At 38.3% G+C, this 24,345-nt stretch overlaps 1 protein-coding gene across 4 annotated transcripts in view; it reads right to left on the bottom strand.

Annotated features, from left to right (window-relative positions):
- Positions 1–24,345, bottom strand: part of ASH1L (ASH1 like histone lysine methyltransferase) — a 116,252-nt gene that overhangs the window by 73,469 nt on the left and 18,438 nt on the right. For all 4 annotated transcript variants that reach the window (XM_081025485.1, XM_081025484.1, XM_081025483.1 and 1 more), the window contains one exon: positions 18,316–18,836. In XM_081025485.1, coding sequence (XP_080881611.1) covers positions 18,316–18,735 — 420 coding nt within the window. In that variant the 5' untranslated portion in view covers positions 18,736–18,836. The remainder of the gene's footprint in view (positions 1–18,315; positions 18,837–24,345) is intronic.

Genomic DNA, 24,345 nt, shown 5'->3' with positions numbered 1-24,345 from the left:
CACGTTTCAGCATAATTTTTTTTTATTGAGGTATAACTGACATAAACAATTCTTAACTATAAAAAACAAACGAAAACACATACTGTGTTTGTGACTGGAAGACATTAAAAATGACAATATTCCCTAAGCAAACTTATAAATTTAATGCGATCCCCCCAAAATATCAAGATTTCTTTGAGTAATAAGAAAAATTATAACATTCATTGGGAGAAGTAGACAAGCATGAATAGCCAGCAAAATCTAAAAATAAGAAAAGCAAAGGGATAATCGTAGCAAATATTATTTTTTAAAGCCTCTATCACTAAAACAGTATAGAACACATGAAAAGACAAAAGAACCAATGGAGCAAGACAGAAAACCCAAGAACAAATTCAAGCATACATGTGTGAAAATGTGCTGTATATAAAATGGTATAATCCATATAGAAGGGAAATTAGTAATAACTAGCAAAATACCACATCCATTTACCTATACTTTCAACCAAGGAATCCCACTTTTAGGAGATTTATCCCAAGATACGCTGGCAAAAACATAATGTCTCCAGAAAGCTATAAAATGTACCAATATTTTAATAGTAAAGCCCTAAAATAATCCAAATGATTGCCTACTGGAGACTCGCTGAATAAACCAAAGTACATCTGTAACGCTGAGTAGCATGCTCGGAGAACAGGACTTATACAATACGCTCTCTTTTGTGTAAGATGGGAACGGAGGCAATGTAATCATTGCATTACACCTGATTACATTAAAAATGGAAGAACAAGGCAAAGATTAATAAAAACACTGACCTAGAGGGAAGAAACAAGTCTACAAGTAAGATTTCTGTGAATCTGCTTTACGGTTCTGACTTTACAATTAAGTCTTTTACGTATTTAAGAAACAAAATTATGTCATAAAGCAAAATATCCCAAGTCTCTAAATACTGAAAACAATGGAAACAAATATATCTATCAAATTAATTACATAACTATATGGAAAATAATTATTTTGAATTACTTTAAAACAGTGATCACACTATACATTCTAAAGACAAAAAGACTGACAATAAAGATATCTTAAACTGCATCCAGTGAGCAAGATATTAGCGGTAACATTGGTTCAGTTATTTTAAACCTACATAAGATGATTGATAGATACACAGATCAAGTAAGTTACTAGTGAGTGTTAACAGGAACCAAAATTTTGGAAGAAAAAAGGAGATACAATATAAAAATCAAAGAAGTGAAAACCCAGTAATTTCACGTTAAAATTATAAATACACGAAGTGCCTCTCTTTCTCTCTCTGTCACACACACACCCCTATGTTCAATGAAATATCTGTTCAATGAAATATCTGAAAACAACGAAAACCCAGTAGCAACGAAAACCCAGTAGCAACGAACACCTCTAACACTCAAAAGACTCTGGTCTCTAAACAGCATTCGCGTTAAAATGAACCAGGGCCCGCTGTACATTTGACTGTTTCCAAATGTTAGGTAGGAAATGTACAAGATAACCCTGGTAATGGGTACACATCTCTAGTGTCTTCACTAGCGCACTACCAGTCACTCTACTTCTTAATTTGAAATGGACCATAGAGAAATATGGTTAAGAAAAAGTTCTTCCCCAGAGTGAAGTACAATCTACCTTTCCACAATTTTCTTTTACTGATCTGAGTCTCACTTTCTCGAATCAGATAGAAGAATACGTCTAACTCCTCTTCTTCTCAACAGCTTTTCACACATTTGACCTCAATCAACATATTGAACCTTCTGGCCCAAGCAGTTCCACTTCTTTCTGGTCATTTCCTGAAATACATGTTTCTGTCTGTCAATATTCCTCTTTACACATAGCAAATAGAACAATAAATAAATAGAACAATACAATCAATATTTGCTCAACTCAGAATTAAGGGAACTATCTCTTCTTTTGGACTGAACCCTACAATTTTGCCCAAGAAGAAACTGGCTCTTCTGACAGTCTCTGATACATATTAACCTTGTAACTAAAGAAACACTTACATTTTCTTCCCATTCTATTAAAGAAATAATATTCCCATTCTGTACTTTTACAGTTATTTTTAGAACTTAAAAATTAAAAGGCTTTATTATTTGAAGTATTAAATATATTTATGTCTGAAAATTACGTCACTTTCAAGTCCCTCAATATTGTTTGTGACACCTTTAAAAATCTGTTGGCACAAACGATGACTACGTGATAACACGGATAAAGCTCACCAACAACACTGAGTGAAGAAGCCACAACAAAAGCGTCCACTCCCAACTCCCTCTGCCTGGAGCTCAAGACCGACCAGCATAACTGATGATGATGTTAACAGGCGTGGGGCAGTGGGGGAAACAAGCGCACGGAGCCCTGCCGGTGCTGGTAACGTTCTACTTCTCACACTGGATGCTGGTTACATGGGGTGGCAGTTTCTGAAAATTCACTGAGCGGTTTCACTTACAATGTTACACTTGACTAGTAAGTTAATTTAAAAATGCTGTCTAAGAGAAAAGTACCCAACTCCCTTGACCTGATGAAGAATTTGTACTCAAATCTGGTTTTTCACCTTTGTCAGAAATAAGTATCTCAGATTAATTAAAATCAGCCTAAAACAGAGTTAGTATCCCACGGTAAATGATCTATGATAAAAAGCGGGGTGGAGGGAGACATACACAGATAATTTCGTTTGGGTTTCAAAGATCTTTTCTTCTAAATCCTGACATTAGATAAACTGAGTGAATAAGATAATATTATAAGATATTGAAAACTATATTTCACACCAGTAATATTATTCTATTGCATTTCTAAGAACCCTTTAAAATGACAACTAGCAATAAGAGGTATCATTTTTAAGAGAGTACGTTATATATTAGCCAATGAAAAAGAACTGTATCAAAATATCCCATTAGGCATATAATTGTTTTCAACATGAAAATAGTTTTATTCCAAATATAAAAGTATGCTAATTAAAAGAGACAAAGTATGACCACTATCATCCGTGTATAAATGTTTTCACATTTCAGATATTTCATCATGTACCCAGAAATATACACATGTACATTCTTTTATAAAAACAGGGCCGAAAAAGCTTGCTGTTCTGTTAGCCTACTTAATACAAGGAAGACACCTTTCTATGTAAATAAATCGAGTTTGATGATTAATTCAATGGTTTCATAGTAGTCCATAATTTGTAAAGTCAGACACCTACAGGCTGCTTTTTAAATAATTCTGGTTATTTTTATAAGTAATATAATGATGAACATCAAATTATATAAATCTCTGCCGACTTGTCCAATTATTTCCTTCCGATCAATGTCTAAAGGTGGAATTGCCCAAAGGTTAAAGGGTATGTATTAATACAACAGTTACATGGTGGAAAGCAAAGTGCCAGAACACTGTAACAAAAAAAAAGTTGATAAAAATCCAGACTGTATAAACACAACATTTCTGTAACCCAAGATAATACTTTATGACTTGTGCTATTCCACATTGTTAGGCAATGGTTCTTATGGCAGAAATAATAATATCTGACAACCCTGAGCCTGACCATTTTGAAATTAAACATTACACTAACAGTATTCACGATACTCTCCCCAACCTTGAAAGTGGGTAATTTGATTACAGCAAGCTCCAGAAAGTGACTCATTAACTGTTCCAATAAACTCACTGAGTTTTCATTTCAAATGTCATTATTTCTAGGATTAACTACTATTTAGTTCATTTTTCAATCCACTTGTTATTGTCCTGAAAACCTTTTATAAATGGCTATTGTTTCCTCACTTCAAAGTCTTTCAGATGGTTTCAATATTCCCAGTTCTCTGGTTATAAAGTCTATGTCGATCTATTGCTCTACTGATTCTTTCCCTACTGTTGGTCTGTGTGCTTGTATGGCTTGTAATGTTTTCCTATTAAGCCATCTGCGTTTAATGTTTTAGGTGTGAAGGAAAGACTTTTTATTCCCATTGTCAGTATTTAATATTTTACAACCTACAGACAGACTTTTTCTGCATTTCTGTTTACATTTTATTACCTATTATTTTGAATGTCTTGTCACATGATTTTACTGGTCATGTGTATTTCCTCAGCAGTGAAATAGCTGCTCAAGGTCTCGATTCATAATTATTTTTCCAAATCGTGAAGTGTATCATTTCTGATTTAGAAGAACCTTTAATATTTTAGGAATAATAGTTCTTTGTTTCTCTCATGTTGCACCTATTTCCCTTAATTTATCCGTTGTCTTTCCACTTCTAATTATTTTTCTCAAAAAGAAGTTAAAGCATGTTATGTATTCGAACACATATGGACAACTGTACCAAGTACCTCACGTAATCCGCCACTTAATCCTTACAACAACCATATGATGCAGTTACTATAATTATCCTTACTAAATAGCTTTTAAAACAGTTTAGATATTAGATTACCAGCCCAAGGTCACTTAACCAGTAAGTGACTGAGGTATGATTTAAACCTGGTCTGACTTCGTAGCCAAAGCTCTTAAACACTGTATCATATAAAACAGTCTCTAGCTTTCTAGTTCTGTTTTCGTATCATCTTTGGAAAGACCATGTCCTCCCAAAAATGACAACCTTCATGACATTTTCAATGGATACTTTCACGGTTTCATTTTTTAAAAACTTTATCTATCTGCTGAGTTTTTAAAATATAATCTGTTGGGTAGGGAAGTCGCCTTTACCTCAAAAGATCTGTCCATTGTTCTAAGAGTTTTTCCATTACTCATAACATGTCATGTTCACTGATTTCAAATACTTTCATCATGTATTCCTATTCCTATTTGGGTCTTTCTCTAAGCTCTCCATTTTGCTTCCTGCATATTTATGTTTATTCCTAAGTCACTAATTATTAACTTTATATTTTTTAATACTTGAAAAAGACTAATGTTTTCCTTTTTGTATTCCTATAGAAATTCCTTAGCTATTTTATTAACATTATTGAGACACAATTCACATATCATAAAAGTCACCCTTTTAAAGCACAAGTTCCATAATTTTCAGTATATTCACGGAGCTGTGCCACCATTACCAGTAATTTCAGAACATTTCACAAGGCTCTCGGGTCATTTCTGCATATGTATACTTCCAGATGACCTTGAGATCCATTTGAAGGTTTAAAAACTCCAAATGGCTTTAACGTTGTGTATTAATGTAGAAAAAAGCTATCTCAACATTAATATTAGCTCCACAATAACAAAGTAAATTTATTGACTGAGTCAAGCCTTTTGGTGTTACTGGATAATTTTATTCATATAGATGCTAAACACTTGCTCTCAAGTTTACTTCTAAATATTACATAAATACTGCTGTTACTTTTGTGAATAAATTCTTTTCTGTTATATTTCTAACTCTATAAATTGATGGTATTCAAGAACACTATTGATTTTATTTACTTTATAATCTAAAATTCTTGCTTCATCAGGAATTCATTTTTTCAGCAAATAGTTATTAAGTAACTACTATTTAAGGGCTAAGAATAACAGCAGTGAGAAAAAAATCCCTTTCACCATGGAGATTTCATTCTAATACATGAGAAGGGTAGCGGCAATAAAAGATAAGTAAAACATTCAGTATATCAGATGGTAAAATGAACTATACAGAAAATCAGAGTATAGAAGGAGAAAAGAGACTAGGGTTGGAAGGGACTTCCAGCATTAAAGCAGGCTGTCAAGAAAGTCTTGATTGAAATTACACTTCTGGAGAAACCCACAGGAGGTGAGGGAGGCATCCTTGTAGTTACCCAGGAGAAGAACGATAATACCCAAGAGGAAACAGCAAGAGCAAAGGCTGTGCGGCAGGAGCTGGTCTGGTGGATTCAAGGAATCCAGGTTTGCTGGAGTCATCAAGGGAAGAGCAGTCGGGCAGGGGTATAAGGGGACAGACTCATTTCAGTCCAAGAGACGGGGGAAGCCACTGGAAGGTTTTGTGACCTAATTCTTCATTCAGTAAATACTGGATGACTACTGATTGCTAGAGATACAGCAAAGACAATAAAGACAAAAATGCCTGCTCTCACAAAGCACACATTTTAGTGGGAGAGAAAGACAAGAGAGAAAAACAGTACAATTTAAAAATATTATTTGTTAAATGGTGGTAACTGCTATGGGAAAAACAGAAAGCAACTGAGAGTTCTAGGAGAGTCTGGGAAATTGAGTTAGGGGACTGGGCTGGGCCTCACTGCCCAGCCACTTTGAGCAAAGGTGAAGTGAGGAGGTCAGCAGGCCCGCAGGAGAGCGGCTGCAGCAGCAGGCCTGGACCAACTATGGAGAGTAACACGCAGGTGACCAGACGGCTTGCCCACGAAGGGCCTTCAGGCCAGTCCAAAGGCTTGAGCTTTGCCTCTGAATGAAATGGGGAAGCACGAAAGGTTCTGAGCAGAAGTGTGACATGAGTTCACCTACGTCTTCAAGGAGTCCCTCCCTCTAGCTGTTCTCTTCATAAAGCTACAGGGAGTCAGGTTAACAGCATGGACTCCTGGTGGCAAGCTGCAGGCGTTATCTTGACAAGAGATGACAGTGGCTGGACGATGGTACAACAGCGGGAGTGATGAGAAGATAGAGACTGGTAGGAGGAGGCTTAAAAATGACGATCAGGAGTTCAGTTCGGGACATGGTAAGACGGAAATGACGGAAATGACTTCTAAACATCCGAACAGAGAAGTCTGAGCAGGAAGGTTCAAATCTGGAAGTCAACAGCATACAGGTACTTAGAGCCTTGAGACTGGTTGGTACAACCAGGGGAGGATGAATAGAGAGAGATGAGTAGAGGATGGAAGACTGACGCAGGCACCGCAACATTAAAAGATCAGGAAGATGAAGGCGACCAGCAAAGACCGACGAGCCAGAAGGTAACAAGGGGAAAAAGAAGACACAGAGTGAAAGAGCTGTGGTACCTTGAAACTGAACTGAAGAACATGTCTCCAAGAGTGGCCACCGACAGATCAAAGAGAAATGAGAACACAGATTTGTTTGTTGGATTTAGCATTGGGGGCGGGGGCGGGGGCGGTCACTGGTAAACCATGCCCCGGCCGTCTCTATAAAGTGCAAGAGCAAAAATCTGATTGGAAAGGGTTTAAAAGAGAATGGGCAGAGAGAAATCTGAAACCACGTACGAACAGTAGGAAAACAGAAATGGGGGTCAGAGCTAGAAGATAAAGTGGAATCGAAGTAGTTTTAAAATGTGGAAAACAATGGCATCTTTTTATTCGCAAAGGAAATAGAGCAGTGAAAAGATAAAAAGCCACACACTCCTGAAGTTTAATACATGTGTGTATGCGTATGTATAACATCTCCTAGACAGCTCCTAGTTTAGTGGAATTTACTGAATCATTTCATCAGTGGTCCTCTGATGGGAAATGCTACACTTCTTGTGTACTAAATTCTCGTACAAACGTGGGCCTACTGCTACAGGCTCCATTCTGGGTCATTGATTTTCTGTCTTTCCATGCACCGCCTTCACACATCCTAATGATTTTAACTTTGCTTTATTATCTAATAATAAGTCTGATTCCCGCGCTATTGTTCTCTGCAGAAATGTCTTGGCTACTTTTGCTTATTTTTCATTTAAACTTTACAAGCAACTTATCTAGTGCCAGCAAATGTTACTTTGATTGTCATATTTACAAACGTCCCAGAGAAATGAAAGAAGGGACTTGAAAAGATATTGTACAATGATGTTCACAGCAGCATGATTCCCAAGAGCCAAAAGGTGGGAGCAACTCCATCGACAGATGAATGATAAACACACTGTGGTCCATACACGCAATGGAATATTACTCAGCCTTAAAAAGGGAGGACATTCTGACACGTTACCACACGGATGAACCTGAAGGACACCATGCGAAATGAAATAAGCCGGTCACAAAAAGGCAGATGCCACATGATTCCACTTAGATGAGGTGCCTAGAGCAGACAAATTCACAGACAGAAAGCAGAATGGCGGTTGCCAGGGGTTGCAGGAAGCGGGTAATAGGGAGTCACCGTTTAAAAGCTCTGGAGATAAATGGGAACAATGGTTTCAGAACAACATGAATGTATTTAATGCCCACAGAACTGTACATGTAAAAATGGTTCAAATAAATGTGATGTTATCTATCTTTTACTCCAATAAAAAAATTTGCAAATAAGTTTTGAGAGAATTGACATTTTCAATGATGTTTTCTCATTCAAAAACATCTTAAGCTTTTCCATTTTTTCAGGACACAGTAAGGTTTTGAAAGCTTTCCTCATATAGATCTTCAACCTTGACAGTATATTCCTAGATCTACATAAAGAAAGGAGAAGCACTTGTCTGGAGGACGAAAAAGTGAAGGTAAAACAAAAACTTTTATCTTTCTTATTCTTAATGGATCTAACAATTTGTTTAAAATAATAATAGCAATAATGTGTTTGATAATGTATGGCTTTATATTTATATATCCTTATATACGTTAAATGAATGATAGCAATGATACAAGGGCCAAGGGAGGAAGGAATTTGAATTATTTTGTTATTATAAAGTACCTGTGAAGCAACACAGTGTTATCTGAAAGTGGACTTAATATTATTTGTAAATGTATATTGTAAACTCTAGGACAAACACTAAAAATGTGAAGAAAAAGGTTTATGGACAAAATTTTCCCAAATGAAATGTATGAAACATGTTACTCACAAAACTACATTAGAAATTAGAAATGTAAGTAAAACAAGAACCTTAAGTTTGTGCCTGAAGATATTCAGAAAACATCTTCAAGAAAGGTACATAGTTTCAGTTTGTAGCATGTAATCAAAAGAGAACCAAAACATCTGAGGATGGGGAAGGGGCGGGTTCTCTAAACAAAAAATTAAAGAAAATTTAACATATAGATGATTAAGTTGAGCATTTTAATAAAAAAAATCACCAATTATTTTCTTTCCAAAGCACACCACCAAGGGCTTTTCTTAAATTACAAAATCATTAAGCACTGTCCTTGAACTCTACGTTCCAGATTAAAGCCCAAACTCCAGCTATGCTCATTCTCTTTATACTATATTGCCCCATTATAATCAAGAGTCAACCAAAACACATCACTACGAAAGTGTGATTCCTTCAGAGAACATTATGAGAGAAGAATAGCAATAACAACATAGAAACTATTACGTGATATGAACTTCCACCAGCAGAGAGCTCGTCTTGCTGTTTAACAGAATTTCGGGAACAATCACACGATGCCAACCTGCCCCAGGTGGCAACGGGAGAGGAAAGGACGTCTTCAGGAGCTTCTTCATTACCTATTTCACTCCTGAATTGACAAACCACCACCACACACATATCTAACTTAATCTATACTCTTTCTCGCAGGATTTCTCCCCCCAAGCCCCGTCTGACTAATTGGGAAAGAGGTACAATTTAGAACGATGTACCCTGTAATTCTGACCCACAAAGTGAGGTCAGACAGGAAACAACTTCTCTTTCAACAAGTATTCAACCTTTTCTCCCTATTGATGAAGTCTCATAAAGGCTCTGGGTTTTGTTACCTCATCATGTAGGGCCTTTCCTTCTGGTATTTCCCCCACAGTCTTCGCTCATTCCTATGCAGCCGTATCTCAGAATTAACCAGCAATGTGCACTTACGGAGCAGTCTGTATGTGATTGTCTCTGGAGTGAGTTAGTCATTAAAACCAAAGATATGAACAGACAACCATAACAAGCAGCATGTGAATTAGCGAGTCAATGTGATGATATTTAGGCTTCACTTTCTGGGACTAAGGAAGCTATGCCTTCTCTCAATTTGGTTCAATAATGACTTTTTCCATTAGCAAGATCAACAGTGAAGCGACTACATTCCCACTCACCATACCTCATTATGTACACCATTAAAACAAACCACAGCACACACTGAAGCAGCTGCCCTAATATTCCACACTTTAAGAGAAAGTGAACTGCTCAATCAGCCAAATGCAGGGCTGATTAGAGAAGTTTCTACTGCAAACTGAAAGCAAGAATTGAGACGAAACTGACGATGGTAGTTTTAATCTTCCTGGTGTATTTATAGCAGATGCCGCACTAGCAGGGATCTGTTTTCCCCTCCATGTATGGGAGCATATGCTTCCCTAATGGGTGTGATTTGGGGAAAAGAGTGGCAGGGCACCTTGTTTTGTCTCCAAGGCTTAGGACAGATCACGGCTGCCCCCTTAGCTGTCTGTTTTGTGTATGCAAAGGGAGAAAAGCAGCCTTTCCCGAAATGTGAAGAATTCCAGGAGAATCTGCATAATAGCTGCAGCCACAGAGCAGCTGGGCTCTGCGCCAGCTGTTCTCTTCTTCTCCACTACAAAGTAACTCGAGCTCAAGCAGCTCCCAAAGTAAACAAACAATATCTGAGGTAAGATAACAGAACTCCATTTGAAGCAGGATCTGGAGATACCTAGTATATACCATCAGATCTCCCTGCTTGAATAACTTTTGTCAACAAAAACATGGGAGTGGAAAGGTGGCAGTGGGATAATGTGGACTTGTCCTCTGGACCTTTTCGTAAGGTAGTATAAAAAAGATTACACTCATAGATGGTACTCAACCCTCAAGGTACAGGTAAGATGAGAAAATGTGACCATTTAGCAAGTCTCAAATTCTCTAGTTAGAGCTAAAGAGCCTGAACACACACACACACGTTTTCAAAAGGCACTGGTATAAACATAACGCTGATAGTAACAACGACAAAAGTTTCACTTGGGTTCATCTGGTACCATTTGGTGGATGAATCGTTAAGATGTGTAAATACTTTCAAAAGGTGTTTGACGTCTGAAAATGTTTTCTTAAACTAAGAACATGTTAGGGTTAGGGCTGTTTTTAAATGGAGATTCGATATACAACTTAGTTTACCACCGTGCTGTGACAAAGTTCTGTGTGACCCAGTATAAGATGAGGGTAGTCACCTAAGCTGTCCTTTAGCAGGAAATTCACGAAACTGCTCCAGGTGGTAGCATTACAAGCAGTAGTAACACGTCTTAAAAGTAGCAAACTACAGACTGTTTTAAATTGACCTGAAAGTTTGAATATACACTTTCAGTAAAGGAGAGAAAACATTTATGCAGCTCCATTACGAAAGTATATGCAAAAGCACCATTTACGGGTAGGGAAACAAATCCTCTTATCCTTAACCTGTATTTTAAGGGTTGCAGTTTTGGTGGTGGTGGTGGTGGTGATGAATTCGTTTATGCGTAACCCACAGTCCATAATTGTACTGGACTATTTTAAAGCATGTTCCAGTGTTGATAAAATGAAAAAACTAGAAAGATCATCCTGACACTCAAAGAGCATTCATTCACTAATAAAAGACAAATTAATTTCAGTACGTGATACAGGTTACAAACAGAAAAACACGCAATGGAAGCACAAAAGTTAGCATAACGCTGCCTGGGAGGGTTCAGGCAACACTTCACAGAACCAAGCGATACGTGAGCAGAGTCTTTCCACTCCCTCCTCCTCCTTCCTTTCTCTATCATATTCTGAAACTTTTCTCTTTTTGTTTAGGAACTTAATAACCTTAACTTTATTTTTCTAATTTTTCATTTTTATCTTAGATAATTTACTTCTTGAGGTTTAAACAGACAGAAAAAAAAAGGTCACCAGATATGCTTAGGAGAATTTCCACTTCTTTAATAATTCCTAATGGTCATAAATAACAAATAAATGGCTTAAAAAGAAAAGTTACCAAGCTCCCCTTGCCTCTGGATTGTAATTTTCAGGATCTGCCTGAGATTTCTTTAGCAGTCTGTAGCCCCCTACCCATGCAACCAAGGACTAGACAAGGAGCTACAGGATAATGACAGTAATTTTGCCAAAAACTGAAAAGGTGGGGTTCAGAAGTAGGTTCCACCTTGTTTTCACGGCTTTTACTGTGCAAGTTACTACTGCATCCTGCAATTGTTAGGTTCATCTTCCTGCTTTCCCATATATTCTGAGATGTTAGAATTCTATGTTAACTTGGCTAAAAATAGCTAAAATATTCTAGTGTCTATATCTACCATCTGTGCATTTCTGTCAAAATGCTTGTGGCACACCTCCTAAACTCTGACTTCCTAATATAGTAGCAGAACTTTACACTGCAAGCTTGTATACTCGACTTTGAGATGTTTTCCAAAAATGAAGGTAAAACAATAGATCACGCCTTGGCTGAACAAAAATAAAGAGAAGGAAAAGACCACGTGTAATAGTTCAGAACCTGTTTTGTTTAGAGAGTGAATTCTGGATACCGTAATTATTTCACTTTAATCACACTTATCATTTCTAACACCTTTGTTGACATTATCTTCTTTTGCTGATCTGTTTTCTCTTAATTTAGAGAATAGATTTTGGAGAAACTGAAGCCTTAAGAACACCACGAATCCAGCATTTAGAAAGACACGGTTCCAAAGAAGCCACAGTTAACGTGCAAACATGCGAACGACCATCCCCTTCTGGTCTTTACCCAAGTGCATGTACCTTTCTTAATACCTGACATCAGGCACTTGCTGGTGCAAGGTGATACTCATTTATAACAAGAAGGCAACAGTTATTAAACAGATCTTGGATGACACCCTCCTATTTTTCCACCTTTTAGTTAGGAGGGGAGAGGGGATATTAGACATCCAGCAAAAGTTTCCTTTTCTTCTTGGAAGAGAATTCTTAATTCCTAGATTTCAAAGTAGTTGGTTTAAGAAAATACACCGAAAGAGAATCTTTAAACAGACCAATGACACTCTAGGGTCATGCTGAGCTTTGCCACCTGTGCCCTGAACCCCCAATACACCTCACTTCCCTCCCCACTTTAACAGCTAAATCCTTGCAACTCATCCTTAAACCTGATCTCTAATGCCACCTGCTGTTGTAGTTTTGTCCTTCAGAAGCTCTACCCATCTGCCCCAATATTATTCCTACTTGACTTTTCACTCCTGCACAAAGACCATCAACAGATTTGTAAAATAAAATTCCGGTACTAATCTTTGGTAAGGCTTAACAATACAGTCATAAACTATAGGGCTCCTACTAACTACAACTACGAAAAACAAACAAACAAACAAAAAACCCCCAAATTTCTCAACTAGGAAAACTTGACAAAAAAGCAATTTTAACTTCAGAATGTTTCCTCTAAGAGGAATAGTAAGATAAAGTAGGACCACAAAACTTTAAAAACAAAGAAAAAATTCCTAAGAAAAATGAGTATAGTCATGCAATTTTTATTTTTAAATTTTACATTAAAAGCAACACTACGTGATTTAAAAATTAAAACAACCCATTTTGTAAGTCAGAGAAGAAACTTCAACCCAAGATCTGTTGAGAAGTAAACACAGACCAAAAAACGAAGGCACGAAGGCTCCCTACGTTTTCTGAGTGCAACACGTAAGTTGATTATATAAGTATCCTGCGTGTCCTCTGTTCTGTTTATCTTCTCAGTACTCAACTACACTAAAGGATGGCAAATTCTTGTTTCACAGCACGGCAGACAAGCCTCTGGGAGACATGCTAAGCATGCCTTTGCCCTTTATTTACTCTGCCCCCAAAGCCCTTCTCTTCTCTGTAGCAATTCTAACAAAGATGTCAACACCCAGTTGAAACAAGAGCTCCTCTGGAAAGCTTTCCTTGCATATACTCCTGCTCACCACTTTCTCCCAACCATTCTGTGATTCCATAAACACTGTGTGTCCATTATGAAAGTTACATTGCATCGTAATTACTTGTTTACTATACAGGATAGGCATGCACGTATTTTTTGGAGGAATAAATCAATCAAAGAATACTGTGAGTTTTGACGAGAGGTTATGTTGAAAATTAAATGCTACAAAACTTGATTGCCCTCAGTGAAAAGTACAAAGTAAAATATCAGTTCTCTGATCAGTTATCTACAGTGTAATCAACACAATAAAAATACAAATTTAGGGTAATGAAATTGTATAGTGCTGATGGTTGTAAAATTTTGCATGTAGCTAATATACTAGAAACCACTGAACAGTATACTTTAAAAGAGCAAATTTTGTGGTAGTTGAATTATATCTCAATAAAAAATACATATTTTATCTAAAACTGGGCAAATCCAACATAGGGCACAATTTAAAGGAAGGACTATATGTAGAAAACCAAACATACTATTGCTATTTAGCAGAAATGCCAAGGGATGGAAAGCCAAAACCTATTTTTTCCTCAACATTTCATTTCAAAACAGTTGGGATTTGCATGCGGCAACCGAAAAATTGCGAGGCAAATGAGCTACGCGGACACTACTATTATCTATATGGTTTCTTACTAAAGAACCCACATTCATCTATCAGTTGTGTAAACTTAATAAAATCTCAAGCTCAACAGGCCTTAATTGGAAAACTCGGATTCATGTGGATTTTAATAACTCTCCATCAAAAAAAAAACAACAAACACTAAAATTTAAAATTCTATCTCCTCTGAAATGTTTCTTAAACAATATATTAAGTTGGCAGAGGCATTTCTTTTCTGAACAGAAAACTATCTTTTGGAGGAAAAATTATAATTAGGGCTGTAAATTTTGTTTCCAATTCATTGTACATATGAAATGCACTCAACTAGGCTAAATAAACTATTCACTGACAAAGTGTTAGTCAACACGTACCAAGCTTCCGTGCCATGTGACCTAACCTGTAATCAGTATATTGGAGAACCAAAACACCCCAAACCCCTCCTGCTCACACAAGTTTCAGTTTTTAATCACCTGCTACTTCCTGTAGCAGGTGATATTTTGGTTATTTTTCATTTTTCATTTGTCACAAAAGCACTTTTTCCCCCCCTGGCTTAGTATCCTAAGTAAACTAAGATCACATATAACTAGCTATGTTTCACAATTCCAAACTGGAATTTTGTTTAAATGCCAGAAAGAAATGTACTATTGCCTCTTCTCCTTATAAGTTAATGTGTGATAAATTTAAGTAAATATTATGACTTCCATCTCTACTTTCACTTTCAAAAACACTGCTACAGAAGAATGAATATACTGTTCGGACAACTTATGAAATGACACAGGTACCACATGAAGTTGCATGATAGCCCGAATTTTTACAGCATATTAAAAAAAAAAATTCTTTCCACAATAGAAAAACAAAAATGAGACAGGAAAATCTGCTATAAAATTAATAATGAACATATTTCTTATAAAATAATCAGGTGTGATTTCCACTCTAGCCATATGGCAGGATAAATACTGTGAAGATTCTTCTATTACAACAAAATAACTCAATACAGCGTAAGATGTAATGTTTATTGGCCTGCTGACCTCACAGAAACTAAGAAAAATCTGCAAGGATACCAAAAGAAAAGGAAAAAGGAGGCTGACCTAAGTAGGCACAGTCGTCCAGAGGGAGAATGCACAAGCCACAGCCTAGAGGCAAAGCGGGTAGAGGAAAGGTGTAACACACCCTAATTCCTGACAAAACAAATTCAGAGCTTCTCAATCATTCTCCAACTAGGTTCCAAGTTCAGCCACAGATAAAAATGCACAAAATATAAAGCATAATCAACTGGACAAGTTCTAGAAAAAAATTCTGTTTTTACTGAAATCATATTAAGTTTATAAATTAAAAAGCAAGAATGCAAAGAGCACTCTGAAATGAGTAATGCAAAAGGATTAGCCCTACCAGATATAAGACATAATTAAAACTATCATGCTCTCAAATAAATAGAAACACCTATGACATAAAATGAGAAATCAGACTAGACCCTAGTACATAGGGAAAGTCAGTGTACGGTAAAGGCGGTGTCTAAACTCCGAGGAGTAAAGGGGACTTACTAATAAAAGTGTTGGGACAACCTGTAGCCATTTGCAAAAAGACACAGTTGGATTCACAACTCATATTACATATGATAAACTCAAAATGGATCAAAGATTTATATGTTAAAAATGAAACACAAAAAAATCCTACAAAAAAACATAAGATCTTTTACAAACTTGGAGTGAAGAAAGTCTTTATAATGATATGTCAAACTCTAGTAGCCATAAAAGAAAAGATGAATTGAATTAGGTAAAAAATTAAAGACTTCCGTGTGGCAAAATAAAATAAGCAAGATCTAAAGACAAATGACCAACCGGAAAAAAGTACTTGTACCCTATATTTCAAAGAGCTGAAGCCATATTTCTCAGTCTGTGTATGGAGAAATCTCCAGAACACACTATTTAAGTGGACAAAAGCGCGATGCAGGGCAGTGTGCACAGTGTGCTATTGTTTATTATTTTTAATTGGGGGGAGCATGCATTTGCTTGTATATATTTGTGTGAGATATAGACATTGATGTTGGAGTTCCTTTACTGGAAGTTTCTCTGCACCAATTTTGGTTCCAAGCAATTTGTTCTCAGTGTGGCATTATTTTCCGAGTAAATGTAAACCTGAGGACATAGTTATATACAGAATAGTTTTCTTCATTTTGGTTGAGTAATAATTGTTCTGCTTAATGAATTATCATAAGTTAATAAGGGGTCCTCTGCTTAATGAATTACCATAAGTTAATAAGGGGTCCTCGCACAATTGCCTAAAAGGGAATTCCAAAATGGATTTACTCAGAGGGGGGAGAAGGGTGATGGCGGTAACAATGTTTCATTGTTTCCTTTTGTAGTTTTTAAATTCCCAATCATAGGAGGGTATTACCTAATCAAATATTTGCTGGTCCAATATCCACACTCTTATACATTAAATTTTATTATAGGTTTTCCATGTCCAAAGTATATCCCTTGCTATCTTAATCAGTTTCTGAATTCAAAGAGCAAGTTGAGGATGAGACAGATACCTGAAAACCTAACCCTAAACCCTAAATCCTAACCCTAACATTCATATGAACCTATCACATGATCGGGATTAAGTCTCATGTTATAAATGAGAAAAACATGGCCCAGTAAGATCAACCAAACTGCCTGTGCACAGTTATTAAGCCAGCACTTGAATTTGGTTCTGCCTCCATAGCCCATGCTCTTTACATTATGTTTGAACTAATTCAGAGGGTGGTGATATATTCAACAGCCTATGCTTAAAGTAACTGTTGGAAAAAGAAAAACCGACCCATCACCAGCAGTTTTGTAAGTATACAGATACCTTCCCTCAGAAACCACACACTGGACTCCACTACAAACAAGATATGTGTCTTCAGTACTGAATATTTTTAAAACACCATGGAAAGATTACTAAAGACAATTATTCATCCTATATCTCTTTACAAGTTAGCTGTGCAAATAAACTGTAACAGTGTTTCAAATAAAAATCTTTTTTCAATCTTATGACAATACTTGAGGTCAGCAGAAACAGGTAATGTCTTCATTTCAGAGGATCAGGAAAGTAAGGCTCAGGGTAGGTTAATCAAATTAGCTAAGAATCATCCAGTTAATTTTTTCACAAATTGATTGGTACGGTACCCATTTTCCCCCGACTTATCATCCAACTCATTCATAGTTGATTTTATCAATAAAACTTCCCAAGCTACAATATATATCATCTTGTGCAGAACAGCAACTACTAAACATTTCTGGGTGCCATAGCAATTTGGAGAACAAAGAGCCTGCATCATTACAGTTTCTGGTATCATGCAGACAGCATATGAGTTTTACGTTAAGGAATTAACAGTAAAAATCAAGTTATTTCAGAGTCAGGAATATTCCCAAATTCCAGCGAAAATGTTCCACCAAAACTTTCTGCCTAAAACATTGTTTTATTTATGTACACATACAATTTAAATCTGCTCAGCCTGAAACTAGGTATTGTATAGACTAAAACTTGTGATCACCACATAGTCCAAAACAAACTTAGTATCTTTACTAGACAGAGTAACGAGTTAAGGAAAATTAGTTATTATGTTTAGATAGCTGGTGGGAAAGAGGGGACAATTTTTAATATATTAACTTGCCTATGAGGAGCAACAGGAATTAATCCTTGCATAACAATTCATTTAACAAAAGCTTTCAACATATGTTAGTGAACTGGATCCTACCAACCATCAAAACTAGGCGGTATTACAATCCTTTACCATCTCTGAGCCTCAGTTTCTTCTCTGTTCTTTTGTCTAGAGTCACACTAGTACACAGGAAGGCACAACTCCAGTCGAGGCTTCCTAACGACCAGTCCAGCGCACTAAGCCATTAGGAGCAGGGATCTGAACACGCCCCCTGGGAGTATCTGCGTCATTTTACAAACACAAATACATGTGGGTAACTAGCGCTCCCGTCTCTGGAAAGCCTCGAAGCCTACACGGGGCTTACAAAGCAGACTATTTGGAAATAACACACAAGGATCCAAGTCCCACTTCCCGGAACAGGTCTGTAGGTTAGAGCAGAATTACTCGAGGAACCCAGATACTGCCAGCGACCACACACGGCGATGCCACCTACCCGCTTTGAAGGACAGTGCTCACTCTTTTCTTCTGTCATCTTCCCACTTTTAAGTGCTCTCCTTGGGTGTTTGATGGTTGTTTTTATGGCAGGTCGACACACATAGTTCTCCAAGTTCTTGGGAGGTTTCTTAGTTCTCTTAGCCTGCAGGCCAATTTTCAATTTTAAGTTTCCCTCTGAAAAGTTCGTTTCTTTCACTGAAAAGCGCTGCTGCGCATCCGGCAGCCCGTCACCTTTGCCGGCTTCGCCGTTTCGGTCCCGGTTCCACTTGCGAGGGCCCTCCTCCTCCTTCGTGCTGCTCTCGAGCTCCACTTCTCTCTTGCTGACCAGTATGCCGGTACTGAGGGCAGAGGGACTCTTTCTTGAAAATCCTTCGGAATCAGAGCCCAATCCTAACATAGCAGTATTTCTAGGGTCCATCACAAGTGTGTGTTATTGCCAAGGAATCCTAGGAATATTTTACAGAACTGTGTTCCACAAAAAACAGGGATCTCCAAAATGTGCAACCAGCATCTCTTTCTCTGCAGGATAGACCATAACAAAAAGTTATCAGAATAGAGGCAACAACTGGTTAACAAGAGAAATGGGGGTAGGGGTGGGGGTCAAGGAAGTCAGGAAGAACCTCAAATCACAGTTAAATCAAAATGTAGTTCAAAATGAATTTAAAGTCATTCAGTTATAATTACATTTAAAATTTCAGAATAAGTTTATTATTCCACAGATATCATGAACAAGCGGCAGTGGTATGGTGCAAATCAATGTTTAAGAACCACTGTTAGAATTCAACCAAAAAACTTTTGCAAACACAAGCCTAAGATAAAAATAATTTTATGTTCATATATTTTAGCATTTCTCGGTTTCAAAGGAATGTATTTTTTACATTTTCAGTTGAATAAAATCAGTTTCACTGAGGATAAAGAATCATGTTTTGGGCTGGTTTCGCTGCTCCAGACTTTTTTTAAGAGGTTGTCAGGTGTGTTTTTTTTGGTTGTTTTTTACATTAGGGCTCTTAGGCTGGAATTATCTCTGTTGTACAATGCAACTCTCAATTCAAAAATATTTCTGAGCACCTATCATGTGCTAGGCGTTGTGCTGGAAACACAGTGCTCGACCAGACAGATCCAGTTTCCAACCTTACAAGCCTTATACACTAGTGAGAAAGACAAATGGTAAACAACTAATTACACAAATGATTTATAACAATTGTTATAAAAACTTCGAAAACCAGAAATTACTTGTACAAGTTTTCCTAACAGCAGTAGTCAGCTGGCATGCTTCCATTCCCCAAGTCCATAAAATACTTTTAAACCTGCGTGGCAATGTATTGTTTTACAGCAGGCGGTACGCCTTACTTGAGAAACGGAATAATCTCTACACAGGGCACCCCCCTTCTGATAAATAAAGATCCTCAGGAAACCAGATTACTATATAATCAGAAGGCTGACTAATAAATGTAAAACCAAAAGAAAACAACTCACTATTCTTGAGGATGACAGACTAGTCTTTATTTCAAGCCTGTATCTAGAACAAGAGCCAGACTAGTATCTGGAAAACGAACACCCTAACCCTTAGAAAGTTCCGTTTATGAAGTAGAATATTTTATAGTTTAAATTATATGCCTTAAGACTTTTCTTTCCAACATGATTATAAGATTTTTAAGGACAGAGACCACGTGATATAGTGTTTGGTAATTCTCACGAGGATTGTAAGTAAACTGTATAGCCCGATGGCTAGCACACAGCAAGGGCTCAATAAAAGGTACCAACAATTCAATGTTACTATTATCACCAGTGGCAGCAGCAGCTTTCTAAGTAGTCTCTCAGTAAGTGCTGGCCAGCCCACTACACCTCTGAGCTGGTTCCCCTCTCTTCACTCACACAGCTGAGGGAGGGTCTCCCAGTCAGTTCGCTCGGACAATTCTTGCTCTCACTTCATATAGTAACGCTCCACGATGGCATTCAGGCTTTTCATGATCTGGCTCTGACTATCCAGACTGATCGTACCCTGACTTCCTAACACACATCCCCTGTGATTTAGTCAATTGTTTTCTTGACTGTCCCTAACAAATTTGTTAGGGACCCCTAACAATGAACCTAACAAATGGTGTTCATTTCTGCTTCTATGCCATGTGCTTTCTTCCCCTTTAAGAGTACAAAGTTCTATCTTCTCCATGATGGGTTCACAATCCTGAAATTCAAAGTCTGAAAACCAAAAGCCTTTTCATCACTCATTAGTGACAAAACCTGATCTGGATCCATTTTTGTCTTAATTGCCACAATATCTGCGAATAGTTGTGTATTTCAATGCTGAAACATCCCCGTGTTTGGTTAAGGAGCGGTACTCTACACACTGCCGTGGAAGTAAGCCATTCTGCATCCTGTTACCTTTCTAAAAGCAACAAACTTCCGGATGATGAATTGTGGGCCTCTGTTCTCAGCCCTGCCTTCGAGCTTGCACTGTCCTGCTCCTCCCCCACACACCTACTACCCACAGAGGACCACGATCCGGGTCATTTTGTATTCTTGCCCGCCATTTGTCAGCTACACCCCCAGGCAGACTGTAATTAAAATGTAAGCTCCACGCGGTCGGGACCTCTCCTGGCTTGTTCACCACTCCATCCCAGCCCCTGGAACAATGACCATCACGTATTTTATTAATAGCACCCAATGAATATTTGAATGAATGAGTGAATTTTAAAGCCTCTGTAGCTTCTAACATAATGTTTGGAGCGTAGAAAATGTTCTTTTTTTTTTTTACATGACTTCATCTTGTGTTATAAATTTGAAACCTATGCACAAGTTTTTTCTTATTGTATGCTGACTGTACCTCCCACAGTGGTTTTCTGTAAAATCCCTAAACTATCTTAATTGCACTAGTAAGAGCTTCCAAATCATACCTTATGACCCTTCTATCCCTGTACCATCAAAGTTGGTGGAAGAGAAACCATCATGCTCACTGATGTCCCTTTCTGCTCCTGACCACTGACCTCCGGTGGCCCTCAGTGCTGTCACATGTCCCTCATCTGGTCACTCAACCACAACCCTGGATACCTATCCCACAGCATCTCCACTCTGGCTGACTTGGCGTCCAATGTGATGATGGCAGCAGACGGCTCAGAAGGAAACTGCCAGCTCCCCACCTGCATCTCCCCACTCGCCCATCCTGCTGCCATTGATCCTGCCCTCCTTTCTGTCAGGACATGTCACCTGTCTCTACCACCACGCCCTGCTCTGGAGACTGCATCCTGCCCCTGCCGGCTTCTCAGGGGTGTTACGCAGGGAACCGCATCGCCTTTCTCCCTCACGCCCCCCCTTCTCCCCTTTCCTCCACACAGTGCAATGAGCTCCCAACTCCTCTTGACCCCATGCCCTCCACCAGCTGTCCACTTCTTCAACAAAACTCCTCGAAAGGGTCCTCTACACTCCCAGTCTCCAACGCCGCGTCTTTTCTTTCTCCTGAACACGTCACTTACACTCTCCCCACCACCTCTGCACGGAAACTGCTGGTCAGGGCTGCAATGTCCTCTCCCCCGCCAGGCACCACAGCCACGTCTCCGTCCTCTCACCTTAACCTGGCCTGTCACCAGAATCTGACCAGCGGAACGGCCGCTCCCTCCTTCACTGGACTTCCTGATCCTCCTCGGGGTTCTTTGCCCACTAGTGAGCCAACCTCGGCCAGTTCCGCACCCCCCCACCCCCACTCCACACCCTGGCGTGCCCCAGGCCATGCTCTTCCTCCCGGTTCTAGCGACACTTAACTTCCTAAAGGACCAGATTTAAGCTTTGGGATTGAAATGCCATCCAACATCGGCGATTAACAAATTTCTCTCTCCAGATAGAGCGCAGCTGAGCCCTCCTCCTGCCCCCCCCCCAGCCTCATATATCTAAATGCCTACTTGACACGGACTGGATGTGCAGCAATTAGGTACTTTCAAGTTTAGTATGTCTAAAATCATTTCATCTTCGCCCCCACCATCTGTTCTTCCCACGGGCTTCCTCATCTCAATAAATGCAACTTCAACCAGAAATACTTAGGCCAAACATTTCTAATCCCCCTTGATTCCTTTCTATTTCTAATCCCCCCATACCCGTATGGTCAACAAAGTGTTCTTTACCTTCTAAATATATGCAGAATGTAGTAATGTAATTATAGTGTCACATAATCAGGGAGACTCTATTTCTCACTAATTTCCTTAAATTTTTCCCTTCCCACTAACTTGACAGCTACCAGGCGATAACGTATCTAGGCTTGACCTCTAGGCTTGACCACCGTAACAGCCTAACCTTCCCTGCTTCCTCCGGCCCTGGGGCTCTATGGTCTTCTGAACTCAGCAGCGGGATGATCCTCGTAAAGCCTTGAGTCAGATCACGTCACTCCTCTACTCCTTATCTGTCCAATGGCTTCCTGCTTCACTCCAAGTAGAAGCCCTAGTCTTTCCAATGGTCTGAAGGCCCTATTTCATCTGCCCTACAATACCCTCTATCTCTCTTCCATCTCCTACCAGTCTCGCCTCTCAGGTCCCCAAAGAGGGGGACGCAGGCCTCCTCCTTCTGTTTCTCAAATACAACAAAAATACTCCTACCTCACGGCCTGCAGTTATTATTCCGTCTGACTAGAACAAACACCCTTTCCCCACATACTTGCATGGTCTGTTCTTTTACTTCCTTCATGTCTTTGCCCAAACGTAACCTACAGAAGAGGTGCTCCCTGACAATCCTTTATAGACTAGAACAGCCATCCCACCACCCTCTTCTCCCACTGTATTCTCTTTCATTTTTCTCCATTGCTCTTCTCATGATATGGCGCACAACATATTTATTTATTGTCTACATCTTTCCATTGGAGTGTGAAGTCCACCAGGAAATGGACTTTGGCAGCTTAGTTGAACGGAGAAGCCCAGCACCTGGAATAGTACTGGGCACTGCTCAATAAATACCTGAAGTAATTTCACGCCTTACGTGGATTTTATCTCATTGGCTTTAATTTGTTCCATTTCTAATTTTTTTTCCCTCTCTCTTCTTCCTTGTTTCTTAATTTCTAATGCCCATCCTGTTACTAATGGTGAACTGATGGACCGGCCATATATCTTTTGGATGAGTTATTAAAACAAATCCTTTCTGGAATAAAAATAAATAATAATTTACACAAAACAACTGCTTTTATATCCACTATGTGCTAGTATACAATTTTAAAATTTACTACAAGTTGTGCTTTTCATAATGAAAGAATTTCAGAAGTCTTAATATATATTTATAAATGTAAAATCGAATTTCAGTACTACTTCCAAAGATCTCAAAGCATTTTTTAACAGTACTTACTTTCAAAATATTCCAGAAAAGTGTTTGGGAAAGCGTGATTCTCTTTATTTTAAAAAAGGAAAAAACTGAACTCAAGCGACACGCATTATTATAAAATAGCAGAATATCACTAAGCTGAAAAGGAATTCATTTGAAAACACTGACCCCCACCCTAAAAACGTATATATAAATAGAAAGAGATTGTTCCCCTCACGATCAAGGAGGAAAAGGAACAGTATGCTTAAGGGCATATTTTGTAAATCCATTTAGGCAGCGGGGGCTGGAAAATCATGATTGGCAAACCCCACATACCAAATTTAAGTGTTTCTAGTAAAGATAAATCCAAATTCTGAAGATACTTCACAACAAAGAATGCTTTTTATCTGCTAAATGTAAACTGTTTGAAAAGCAGTCCCTACAGCAGCTGCCAGAAAGCTGTTCTGAACTTTCAAAGCATGTTCTTTGTGAATGATATTCTTTCAGCTTTTGGAAAGATATCTACACAAATCTAGGTTTTCCATCCTGGGACAAGGATGCCATGTTGTTGCAGAACTTACTATGCTTCCTACCACGACATATTCAATTTAAAACACAGCTCCAAGGAGACACACAGAACAAAGACTGCAAAAGTCTCTTCACTCAAAGAGGTAAGTTCAACATTCATTTCACATGCAACTTTGGGATTTATAGTATGTTTTCAAATCACTAAAACAATCTGGAACAGTCTGGTCCA

The sequence above is a fragment of the Rhinolophus hipposideros genome, assembly GCF_964194185.1.
Source record: "Rhinolophus hipposideros genome assembly, chromosome: 19".
In the NCBI taxonomy this organism is placed as follows: domain Eukaryota; kingdom Metazoa; phylum Chordata; class Mammalia; order Chiroptera; family Rhinolophidae; genus Rhinolophus; species Rhinolophus hipposideros.
The sequence above is the reverse complement of the archived record's forward strand: the minus strand, read 5'-3'. Positions and strand labels throughout refer to the sequence as shown.